This window comes from Magallana gigas, chromosome 9, assembly GCF_963853765.1.
Source record: "Magallana gigas chromosome 9, xbMagGiga1.1, whole genome shotgun sequence".
In the NCBI taxonomy this organism is placed as follows: Eukaryota; Metazoa; Mollusca; class Bivalvia; order Ostreida; family Ostreidae; genus Magallana; species Magallana gigas.
In genome coordinates this window covers 22,222,581-22,235,787 of record NC_088861.1, presented here as the reverse complement: position 1 = coordinate 22,235,787, position 13,207 = coordinate 22,222,581, and the positions used below count along the sequence as shown (strand labels likewise).

The following is a 13,207-nucleotide window of genomic DNA, read 5'->3' as shown; positions in this document are numbered from 1 at the left end:
AACGTCGATTGCCTGTTGGTCGAGAGAATGTACAGACAACTTTTTTTTATTATCACAAATAAAATATGATACATATTACAACTTTTATTTTATTATCACAAATAAAATATGATACATATTTTAAAAAAGATAATTATGCAGGGTTGTCTCTAAAAATTAAAGTAGAAGGAGGAAATGAAAAAGTAGCAGGGGGTCTGGGGTCTTGCTTCAAGCTATATTGTGTTTGAAATGCAATAATAACTGGGTAATTAAGGCATTATAGGCGGGGAAATTCCCCGCCTCCCGGGTCTTGGAGACAACCCTGATTATAGATAATTATCACAGTCAGCAAAAAGATAAAATGTATACAACAGAACATCCTACATTTTTGAAACTCCCTCAATGGTATTTTGAAAACCAATATTATGCCAATCCAAGGACATGCAAAAATGCATGTTTGTTTGAAAAGTTTTATTGAGTTTTGTGAAGTTTAATAAATCACCATCAAAATAATTCATGTGTAGCATTTGAAAGGTAAAACAAGTTTCATTAGACGAAAACGTTCATTATTCCATTGAACTGTTTACTGTGGAATCATTAGATTTCATGGTGGCTCAATTTTCGTGGAATTCGTGGATACCTTTCATCCACGAATTAACATCCTCCACGAATTAATAAATTAGGGTAATAAAGTCATATTAACTCTGTAGGTTAAAGAGAATACACAAAATTACGTCCCCACGAATCTGTACAATTTTAGCAATCCACCAAAATTGGCCCCCACGAAAATTAATGATTCCACAGTATATTATAACAAATCACAAAAGAAATACAGTTTTAGGAACAAGGTAACTAAAGAATGTTTATAATATGATTACCGGTTAAGGCATGCACATCATATGATATGTAAGTTATATATAATATTGAGATTTCTTCTCCTGAGCTCGGATTCTCTGTCCATCTCCAGTCAAGCAAACCATTTATATTAGAACCTTCTCCATGCTTGCAAATTCCTATCAAAATATCAAAATTAAATTGATATGATTATAATGTAGTAAATTTTCAATAGGTATAAGCCATTTTTCAGTACATACTCTTTCTCCGGTCAAGCACCACATTCCACAACAGCAAAGTGATATTGTCTCTTTGGTAACATATCCCTGTCTTTCATACAAGTTTTTGGCCCTGTTGTTTGTAGCGACACCTAGGAAGATTTCCTGTTGAAAACAGAAGAGCATTAATCTGACATGCAATGAGTAAGACGATTATAAATTTGATTTTAAAACTGCATACATGTGGAATATCTTAAACATTACGTCCCACTACCTAAAATTCACAACAAGCTTATCTTTTAAAAAGATTGGTGAGCTAGCACTGTAGCCATCATAAAACACAGAAGCAGTTTTCTAAAACAGTAGTCTAAATTTTTGAATCGATTAAAAAACAATAGGAAGTCACAGTGGTGTACTGGATTTGGGGTCTCAATTTTGAATTGCGAATCTAGAGTGTGCCTCACATCGGGAATGGCATTATAGCTCATTGTCTGTGGCTTAGTCATAATGTATCTACTGTAATTTCAATTTCGAGGTAAAAAAAAAATTCAAGAACCATTGGTACTGTTTTGTAGCAATCGTATGTTCTCGGGCCTTTCCGGCAAGCTCGAAAAACATTCTGTAGAATCATTTGAATTCGTGGCGGCTCAATTTTCGTGGTATTCGTGGGAAGCCCTCCACCACGAATTTAAATCCTCAACGAAAACAAATTTAGAAAGCGTTATCTTTGCTACTGAGACTGAAAACCGGCGCATCCACGAAATTACATCCCCACGAATAAGCAAAAAATTTACAATTCACGAAAATTGACCCCCACGAATTTAAATGATTCCACAGTATATCCGAGGTTGTTTTCCGAGCTTGAAGGAATTTAAGATAAAACAGCTATTTATTATAATACTTAAAATAACTTTGCATTATAAGACCTAAGCTACTGTTACTTTTTGACACTTACAATAGAACAAAAAACTTGATGATAAGATGATAAAACGAAATTCAAATGGTTCGGTTTATATAGAGTAGTACAGTATTCCCAGAATCCCTTATTATGGAGTCGAGCATGAGTTTTCCAGTGAAAAAGACTAACGTAGTTGCTAGGCTCGAGAGCGCTAGCAATTAGGATAGATATATAATATAAAAGATCTGGCAAATATGAACTTTATTTCAATATTCAGTGTTATTTTGAAAAAGCTGAGTGCATATTTTTTTATTGGGCATATCAACTTAAAAAACAAGAGGCCCATGGGCCACATCGCTCACCTGAGGAACAATAGGTATGATAAAATCAGCTTAATGGAGTCATAATGCAAACAATCTGGACAATGTACAATAATACATGTAGATCCTGTATAAATAAAATCCATTTTCCCCCCTGGATATTCTTATGTTTATAATCATTAGTCCCTTTTCTAACAGGATGATTTTATAGTCATATCACATGTTGAGTATTGCAGTCCTCAAAAAGATCCTTTACAATTGTTTATACATGGGATATTAAGCTACATCAAACTCTGAACCTTCTTGTGAGGCCGAAGAATTGTCCTGGAGCCAAAGTCTTAACAATTATAAAGAATCATCTGGCTGATTTAAGTTTACTATTTACTCTGTATATTCCTATGTAAAACTTTAACACCCCCCTCCCCAATGTGGCCTCACCCTACCCCCAGGGATTATGTTTTCACAACTTTGAATCTACACTACCTGAGGATACTTCCACACAAGTTTCAGCTTTCCTGGCTGATTAGTTTCTGAGAAGAAGATTTTTAAATATTTACTCTATATATTCCTATGTAAAACTTCGACCCCCCATTGTGACCCACCCTACGCCCAGGGATCATGGTTTTCACAACTTTGAATCTACACTGCCTGAGGATGCTTCCACACAAGATTCAGCTTTCCTGACTAATTAGTTTCTGAGAAGATTTTTAAAGATTTACTCTATATATTCCAATGTAAAACTTTAAACCCCCCCCCCCAATGTGGCCTCAACATACCCCCAGGGATCATGATTTTCACTACTTTGAATCTACACTGCCTGAGGATACTTTCACACAAGTTTCAGCTTTCCTGGCTGATAAGTTTCTGAGGAGAAGAATTTTAAAGATTTACTCTATATATTCCTATGTAAAACTTCGACCCTCTATTGTGCCCCACCCTACCCCCAGGAATCATGATTTACACAACTTTGAATCTGCACTACCTGAGGATGCTTCCACATAAGTTTCAGCTTTCCTGGCTGATTAGTTTCTGAGAAGAAGATTCTAAAGATTTACTCTATATATAAATTCCTATGTAAAACTTGTGGCCCCGCCCTACCCCTGGGGGTCATGATTTTCACAACTTTAAATCTACACTACATGAAGATGCTTCCACACAAGTTTCAGCTTTCCTGGCTGATTAGTTTCTGAGAAGAAGATTTTTAAAGATTTACTCTATATATTCCTATGTAAAACTTTGACCCCCCATTGTGGCCCCACCCTACCCCCGGGGATCATGATTTTCACAACTTTAAATCTACACTACATGAAGATGCTTCCACACAAGTTTCAGCTTTCCTGGCTGATTAGTTTCTGAGAAGAAGATTTTTAAAGATTTACTCTATATATTCCTATGTAAAACTTTGACCCCCCATTGTGGCCCCACCCTACCCCCGGGGTCATGATTTTCACAACTTCAAAAATACACTACCTGAGGATGCTTCCACACAAGATTCAGCTTTCCTGGCTGATCAGTTTCTGAGAAGAAGATTTTTAAAGATTTACTCTATATATTTCTATGTAAAACTTCGACCCCCCATTGTGGCCCCACCCTACCACCAGGGATCATGAATTTCACAACTTTGAATCTACACTACCTGAGGATGCTTCCACACAAGTTCCAGCTTTACTGGCTGATTAGTTTTTGAGAAGAAGATTTTTAAAGATTTACTCTATATATTCCTATGTAAAACTTTGACCCCCATTGTGGCCCCACCCTACCCCCGGGGGTCATGAATTTCACAACTTTGAATTTACACTACCTGAGGATGCTTCCACATAAGTTTCAGCTTTCCTGGCTTTCTGGTTCTTGAGAAGAAGATTTTTGAAAATTTATCGAAATTTTTCATTAATTTCTAATTATCTCTCCTTTAAAACAAGTGTGACCCTTAATTTTCACAACTTTGAATCCCCTTTGCCTAAGGATGATTTGTGCCAAGTTTGGTTGAAATTGGCCCAGTAGTTCTTGAGAAGATGTTGAAAATGTGAAAAATTTACGGACAGACAGACAGACGGACAGACGGACGACAGACAAAATGTGATCAGAATAGCTCACTTGAGCTTTCAGCTCAGGTGAGCTAAAAATAAATGAGTTAAAACAACTTTCTGTATCTAATTACAAGAATTAAGAAGATAATAAGGATTGATAATTGATAATGATAATAAGAATTTTTTATTCAATAATGAAAACCCTTTTTTATGTCATCTTTTTTAAATACTGACGGGTATTTCTGATTGTCCTGGAAAATGTCCAACACGTAACATGTAGCTGTCCTCATTGGAAATTAGAAACTAATCAGAACATCGTCTAAAAACTTCTAATAATATTATATAATTTAATTCTGGTTGTAACGCGGCATTTGATTGGATAGAAAAATTTAGTTAAATTTGTATAACCTGGTTTGCACGTCACAAGACACGTCACAATGCACCGACGTACTAATTCACTTGACGTTACGTTTGAATTTTGAACAGATTTATATCATTTTGAAAAGTAAAACGGACTCAATTTGTACAGCAAATTCCAGAAAATTAAATTATAAGGAATGAACTCAATATCTACCCAAGTTATACTCGTATAACCTGGGTTGGAGCAATTTACGCTTTTTTATAATCCGCTTCGCGGATTATAAAGCGTAAATTGCCCCAACACAGGTTATACGAGTATAACTTGGGTAGACATTGCGTTCATTTCTTAAATATGTAAATAGTAAAACTAAATCCAAACATGTTGAAAAAATAAACACTTTCATATTTTGAATAATAAGAGGTACGAGTCTTGAATTTAGTTTGTAAGATTTCATTCATTTGGACAGGGAATTGGGTAAAAAAAAGTAGATGTTTGATTCTCATTAAATTGAGAATTAACAAGTTAGTGCATCATAACCAATGTATGCGGAATAACGCCTTTGATCTTCAGTGGTTTATACAATAATAGGGTAAACCTTGGGGTTAAAACTGTAATTTCATTTGTGCATGTTCATTAGTTGTCGTTATGCGTATATGGGACTTAATCCAAAACAGTGTTTATTCAAACATTCTTATCCTTCCTTCCTAATGCTCAAGTCTTTAGTAGTTACATATCTTAACGCAAAACTGACATTAAAGATATATAATAGGATAGTGCAAGGTACGTGAAATAAAGCAAACGATCATAAAATATTTAAACTATAATATAGGTCTCAATATGCCCAATATGTCATATTGTACTGGGACTTGGGCTAACAGTTCAATGTGTCACAATATACTTTTTTCAGCCTATTGTTATCCATTGCATACACTGTGCTTGTAATAAGGTGATTATTAATATAACTAATCGATGCTTCAAAAATTTACGATTATTCGTACCTTACATCCTCTTTTCTTGGCGTCGATTTCAGCCATGTCTAATAGAATTTTCCCAATGCCTTTACCTCTAAATCTCGAGTCTACAGTAATATGATCTACATAACATTTCCCAGCAGGAACCTCAGTAGATGTTCCAAGGTCCAAAAGCACTAGTCTAAACTCATAAAAACAACAATTTTAAAAATCATTAATTATTTTTAAAAAGAACGAGACGCACATAAGTCGTAATGGTCTCTATGTACGTTCAAAAATAATGCAAAAGTCTTGCTTAAAAGCTGAGAACGTTTATACGTAAACTGAAGACGATAACTGGAGTGTTAACATGAGTCGTCATAGGTCACCTGAGTGACCCGGTAACTGAGTAATTATGGTAACCTTGACATATAAAATGGGATCAATCAAAGTTTTATTGATCCTATTTTATCTTTTATTTTATCCGTTAACTTTTACGTCAGCTATGTACAAGCTCCACATACTTTTCTACAACACTGCATAACATTTGTAGGCAATATGTGTGTTTTTCTACTACAAGATTCTGTGTAAGAGCTGCTTTACTACATATACATTTATTAATGTTACAAAAGTATTGATTGTATAAATTAATTTTAAAGAATTGATTCAAATCATATTTTATTACATGTTGGTACAAACAAAATAGGATTGGCCTATCTGCCTAGACAATCTGCCTACCTAAGCCTTCTCCCAAAATCTAAATTCAATTATATCAACTTGCCGAGTTGGTTGGTGTTATTTTACTTCTAAACCAATGAATGACAAAGGTGATTGTTTCACACTTTAGACATAAAGAGTTTGTGCTAAAGTGTTTGAAGAATCATTTTAAAGAGATAACCATTTCTGTTCCATTTTCTGTAACCATTTTACCCACACAAGTCAGAACACCCCAAAGACTTACCCACACAAGTCACAACACCCCAAAGACTTACCCACACAGGTCACAACACCCCAAAGGCGGCACGTCCCCGTCCCTCTCTCTGAATAATGATAAACTCAAATGCGTGAGACGTACAAAGCATGTAATATGATACTCAAACGGGGAAATGTGAGTGATTTTATCACTGTTGAATATTTTGTACAGCTATGTTATGTAGTGTTTTATAAGTGTTATATAAACTCCTATCATTCCTAATTCTATATTTTCATATTAAATATTCATTTTAAATTCCATATTCATTCATTTTGTTTTATTACGCTCTTTTACCGCGTGAATGCAATACTAGCAGCAATCATTTATTACTTGTAAGGCTAGTTTGAGTTATTAAACCATAGTTTAACAAAAGGCCAACATGCCTTAACGGTCACCTAAGTACCATAGCCCATACACAAACTTGTTAGGAGTCTCATATATGTAATTAATTAATTTTCATTCTGAAGTAGAAATATTATATTGTTGTAATGATGACCATCTCCCTGCCTGAAAATTTCCAAAAAAGGACTATGAAACCTATTATTTTAGCGAAAAACTTAAATATCATAATAGAGTGCATGACCGACCTCATATTGAAAAGGTGCAAGACTCTAATAAAAACAATTCCCCCATATTTGTTAACTGTCAAGATTTCCAAGATTTCCTGTGGCATTTAAACAAAAAAAATGTTAAAAAAGCATAAAATGTTTCTCATTTCTCGTGTTTCAGCTTTTGAATATTCAACTTTCATTTCATGTAATAACAATCTGGTATTTATAACAAAATCATTTTACATGAACTGCTTATGACTGATTTTCGTTAGCCAATTATTACTTTACTATTAATAAGTATATTTGTTTTTTATATATATTGTATATTAAGTTAAAAAAAAATCTCTTTGTTTCAAATTGTAAAAATACTCGCATAACTCTTTTGATCATACATACATTAATTACATTATATCCCATGGTTTATTACTAAATATGAACAAGCAAGGGAGATAACTCCGTTATGAAGAAGCAAAGGAAGATAACTCCATTAACTGCCTGGACTCTTCCCAAATTCTTTGACAATATCTTAACTTTGATAGAAAGCTTCATTCTTTCTCTTTTCTAAGAATGTGAATTTAATCATTTCTTCCATTGAAATTCCTGAGCAGAATAAAAATAAGACAAATATCCCCCCCCCCCCCCCCCCCCCCGACATCATCCATAACCCTTGCATGACATGAAATATCATTAAAGCTGACAGCCTAATTTTTTTTTCCAAACATGCAGTCACTTGTTATTCTGTGCCAGTAGATGTTTTAAACATTGTGTATATTAACCCTAAATGACCATTTTGGCCACACCCTACATTAAGAACCCCTACCCTATCAATGGCGTAGATGAATAAGATTTCATGGACATCATAACCATTCATTTGGTTTTTAACAAATATATATTGGAGTAAAAAAGAAGATTTTGTAAGATATAATATTTTTACTATATGGTCATATTGACCCCACCCTAGAGCCTGAACCCCTGACTCAGAGGGCCATGAATTTCACAATTTTAGTAGAGGACTTCATGGACATCATAACCATGCATTCAGTTTTTTCATCACATGTGTGGGAGTAGAGAAAATATTTTGAAAAATTGGCTTTTTTTGGGGCATATTTGGCCCCGACTGTGGCGCTGGAGGTGGTGGTAGAGCCATAAATTTTACAATTTAAAATTCTCTTACCTAAGAGATGATTCACATCAAATATGGTAACCATTGGCCTTGTAGTTTTCAAGAAGTTAAAAATGTAAAATTGTTAATGTAAAATTTTTAATGGACGACGCACGAATCACAACGCACGCCAAAGGACGAAGATCAATTACAATAGGTCACCTGAGTGACTCAGGCGACCTAAAAAATACTTACGGGAAAAGTTTCGAATCCCCATGGTAACGAAGGACACAGACTCCAGCTTTTTCTCCATTACATTCAGCAATGAAGTGTCTTTCATAAAACAATGGAGGCCTCCCTTTCATATTGTTCGAATACAAAGTTCTCATTGCGGGTAAGCTGTGAATGGCAAGCATATTATGTACATGTACATAAACTTTAAGGACTGCATAACTTACTTCCACTCAGTCTTTAATGTGCATGCAAATCAATCGAATAGTAATAAAATTCTGTTTCCATACAGAAAATGCATTGACAACATATTGCTTAAATTTGATGAACGATTCTTGTGCACTTTTTTTCTACTGAGAGGGACCGATGGTCGTTAACATTTATTTAATAACTACATGTATTTGACCCACGTAAAAAAAGTTCCCGAAGGAAAAGAAAAGAAAAATGAATATCAAAATAATAGTACATTTTTCATAATATATATTATTTTTTTTCTATACATAATAAAAACTTATGATTATAACAATAATTCTTAACAAGGCCAAGAAGAGCTCAAGTGCGCATGACTTTACGCATCTTTTTATTATGTTGATGCAGCCATGGGTGCAGACTTAAAACTTTCTTTTACACAATATTAACATTACATGTAGCATTTGAGCTGAGAACTTGTGATTTTGGGACCTTGATAGAGTAAAATGCTAAAATGGAGCTTAACCGTCATAGCATTGGTATTGTAAATTACGCTTAATGCTGAAAAAAAAAGTCCAATTCGCTCATTTATTCGAGGCAGCCGTGGATTTTTTTAATCAAAATTCTATGACATGGCCTCAAAAGAAACATAAGAGCCTTTAAAAGGTGTTATTTTGCTAAAAATATTTTTAAGCCAATATATACCACACTATGCCATATTATTGGATAAATAACTAACTTTGATATTATCATTTGATATTTGATATTATCCTTAAACCAAACAAGGAATCATTCTTTGAGTATTATGAGGTGATCATTTCGGTCGGGGCGTGATTAAATCCAATAAAGCCCGAAGGGCTCTATGATAGATTTGATCAAACCCCGCTGGCGCCTCAATTTGGCTTTATGGGTTATATAGTACAAAATCTATACGTAGTGTTATCGCAGGCAAAGACACTGGACAATGTAAATATAGGAAAATAAATCCCTAAAGCAAAAATACGAAAAATATGGAGGAAATGGAAGAGTTTAACGCATTTTCAACAATTTCCCATGGGGTCCCACAGTAAAAAGTATTAACCTTCAAGACATTCCCCATAGAAATTGGGGTGGTAAATAAATTATATTTTGGTCTATAAATAACTACATGCAAGAAATTTTATCAAAATATCTAGAGTACAAATAATTTGACTCGGCCTCGTTAAATTGGGAAGGGATAATGATGATTTATAAAAATTTAACTACTAATATAACGTATAGCATACCTCGCTCGACTTGTAGCATGGACAAATTTCCGTTCAAACCCCTCGACCACCAACTTTCCAACAAACTCCATGTCCTCTGCTGATTCTGTGGCATTTCGCACGGACACTGTGCCATTGTTGAAGAGTTCTCTCGATGTGACATCACCATATATCTGGCCAAGTGACAATGGCTGTTGTGTTGTTACGCTTGGGTTGAACATCACTGTGTAAAAACAACTACTTATGATTAATACTAAAGTCATTTTTTTCTCAGTAGAATAGGCATCTAAATATATTCAGGTAATCAATTATCTCTATTTTTGAACAATCGGCAATCAAAATCTAGTCAATCAAGCCCGAACAGACGCGTCAGAGAGAAGATTGGTAATATATTATATATATCCACCCTTTTATTACTGTCCAATTTTCAATTTGTTTTCAAATCATATATTAGCCTTTTTAGTTGATACATTGTTTAGTTTGAATATGTAATGAATATTTGTTTGCTGTTGCAAACGGGATCCTTCAAAAGAAACTGATTTAATTTACAAAAATTGGTCACCATTTGTAAAAAAAAAAAACAAAAAACAAAAAAAAAAAAACTGAAAGAATTTAGTAAATGCTGGATCCCTAATACGGACGAAGCCGATCAAAAAATGGCCATCATGTACTTTTTAATCAATGCATGTAATCTTCATAAATATTATTCATAATTATGTAAGGAATGTGAACCCTTTCTGACGTAAAGTCATAACTATTTATAAATACATCAGATACTGTTCATCGTAACACTATTGAAATTTGGTCTCCCTCACACGTCATAATATAAAGGGCTAGTGTCGGAGAAATCTTGGATGTCATATTTCCGTTAAAAACACATATATATGGTCCAAGTATTGCTGCCTTTCGCTCTTATAAACATTGAAGACAACAGAATGGCGATATTTACATGTAGTTTGAATAAAGATAATATCTAGTACTCCGTTTCGAGTTTTAGATACCAGGTTTGTCTTATTTTTTTATCATTCGCATAGAAGATTTTACTGTATACAATCACATATGAGTATAATCTGAATCGTTCGTCAGAGAACTTTTACATAATATTCTTGGAAAACAGTACCCTTGCAAAATGAAGTAACAAGGAAATAATTAAGGTAAACAATGAAAACAAGATTTCACAATACACAGGGTGGGTCGATCACTATATATACTGACATATAGTGGACACTTAATGAAAACTCTATAAAAGTCGCGTGCATGTTGATAGAATTAAAAGCAAGAAAGTATTGCTGGCTATTTATAATAATTTTCAGAAGCGGTTAGACTATAATAATAATATAAACCGTGCAGTGATTTATACTATCGATGAACATCTTCATTAAGACTATAGTACATACCCGGTATTTCCTTTAACTGTGGCATATGAACGAGTTCATTTTATAATCAGAACAAACTAAGTAATAAACAAAAACATTTAAACACAATCAATACATGCTATGTACTGCTTTGAATATGTTATACAAACCTGAGTTTATACCATGGGTATATTACAGAGGAAGAAAAGGCAGCGTACTGAGTACAATATACATGCTAAATTATAGTAAACATTGCGTTGCGCAATTCGTGTTGACTAAACTTAGAAACAAAATGATCAAACTTGTTTTCCCCGGAATGTAGTCAGTGTCACTGAAAAGGATAATATATCCCTAAACATGTACGTCAATTTAGAAAGCGGGATTCAGCCTTTAGACTTGCCGAATAGTCTTTGACGCTTTTAAATTACCTTAGTACTGCAGTTCAGTGCTGTATGTGTAAAAGAAAAATTTAAAACATTTTACTTTTTTGTTTATATAAAAAAGGAGTGCCTTTTTTATATGATTTGTTCATCTTTCCGATTTTAACATAATTTACTTATATTAATTAAGTTCAGTATAACGCTTTCTTTAGTTCAAAATATCGGTGAGCTTTGGGATAAAATGAAAACTTAAAGTAACTTCAAAATTAAAATAAAAAATCGAAATAAAAAAAATGGAAATGATTTTAAAAAGAGCTCAGTTGTACATTGAACAAATTGTTTTTGATATATTGATCAAAATTAAAAATGCTCTTGCTTAATACCATTGAATTTGTATCCAGAGATTACAAAACGATTGACAAAATCAAGAGAATTCAGGTAAGCAATATACATCATATTCATTACATCAACATTGTGGGTTTGTAAGATAAAATTACTTCTTTAAGTTATTCCCACAAAATTTTATAGTTAGGAGCAATTTGTCGTTGAGGATATATAAAACTTTTTAAATCAAAATACAGACAAAAGATTACGCCGAGATTCCAAAGGACTTGGATGAAAAACGCTCTCGTAAAGCTCTTGAAATATAGTTCTTGTCTCATAGCACCTTATTCTGAATAACAAAGAAGAAAAAAGAACAATGTGTTTTTATTATGAGCCTATATGAACATACTTATTCTCTTTCCATTTTTATTTTAGTATAGGTCGGTTCTTCATTCTGCGCTATATACTTTTTTTCAGGAGGCAGATAATACAAGGGCGCCGTGAGGGGAGGTGTAAAGGAAGACCAATCTGTTAAAGATTTTATTAGGTAGAATTTTAATTTTTGGGAAGTAAACTTGTAAGTCTAGTTACTGTAAGATTGTCGCTTTGAGAGATATATAGAGATAGATAATGAAGACAACAAAGAAAGTATTTATCTAGTATGTATTTATATTAAAGATTAAATGCTATGTCAAGCTGATACACAAAAACTTTTGTTAAAATTGCTTATCTTTTTAAAAAAAATCAGTTATCTATTTAGTGGAACATTGAAGACTTCCGGTTGTATATTTTGTTCGAAATTAAAAAGAATAGAATAAAATCAGTTTTTTAGTTTTAATTTCACTTGAAATAATAAATTTCACACAGACATGTATTGTTTATTAGTCAACAGCTGTACAGCTCATAGACATATACAATTAATATACACATGTTATAATACATATACTGGTCACTTGAAAAAGGCAAGTTTATACATGAAGTTTTCTGATTACAAAAGCATTCTTAATATATTTACCTAAATTGCACAAATCCTTTACATTTTGTGTTGACAATAATAGAATTAATTTAAAGACAGAGGGTTTAATATAATAAAACTTCTTAAGGAATTTTTCTCTTAAGTTACAGTAATAGGGACATGTGTTTTGATTCTTAATTGATGTACAATGTGTAATTATTTAACGGTTAATAATTTCAACCCGTGTATAGTTGAGTTTGGTTCATATTTCACCTGCCCTTTAGATACTGGTGTACACTTTTATCATCTTCTCTCA

General features: G+C 33.3%; 1 protein-coding gene across 1 annotated transcript; it reads right to left on the bottom strand.

The window, feature by feature from the left end:
- Positions 1-781: 781 nt before the first annotated feature.
- Positions 782-11,536, bottom strand: LOC105347091 (uncharacterized). Its single transcript, XM_034475639.2, has 7 exons — positions 11,403-11,536; positions 9,899-10,100; positions 8,469-8,612; positions 6,580-6,627; positions 5,636-5,789; positions 1,074-1,196; positions 782-992 (listed from the first exon to the last, which is right to left on the bottom strand). Exons 2-7 carry the CDS (start codon positions 10,096-10,098, stop codon positions 960-962), a joined length of 702 nt encoding a protein of 233 aa, XP_034331530.2. The 5' UTR covers positions 10,099-10,100; positions 11,403-11,536; the 3' UTR covers positions 782-959.
- Between the last annotated feature and the right edge of the window lie 1,671 nt (positions 11,537-13,207).

Coding starts and splice junctions, on each gene's coding strand:
- LOC105347091 (XM_034475639.2), bottom strand. CDS start 10,098: ATGTTCAACCCAAGCGTAACAACACAACAGCCATTGTCACTTGGCCAG. Junction 1,197..5,635: donor CCAAGAAAAGAGGATGTAAG/GTACGAATAATC, acceptor TGTTTTCAACAG/GAAATCTTCCTAGGTGTCGC. Junction 993..1,073: donor GGTGCTTGACCGGAGAAAGA/GTATGTACTGAA, acceptor ATATTTTGATAG/GAATTTGCAAGCATGGAGAA.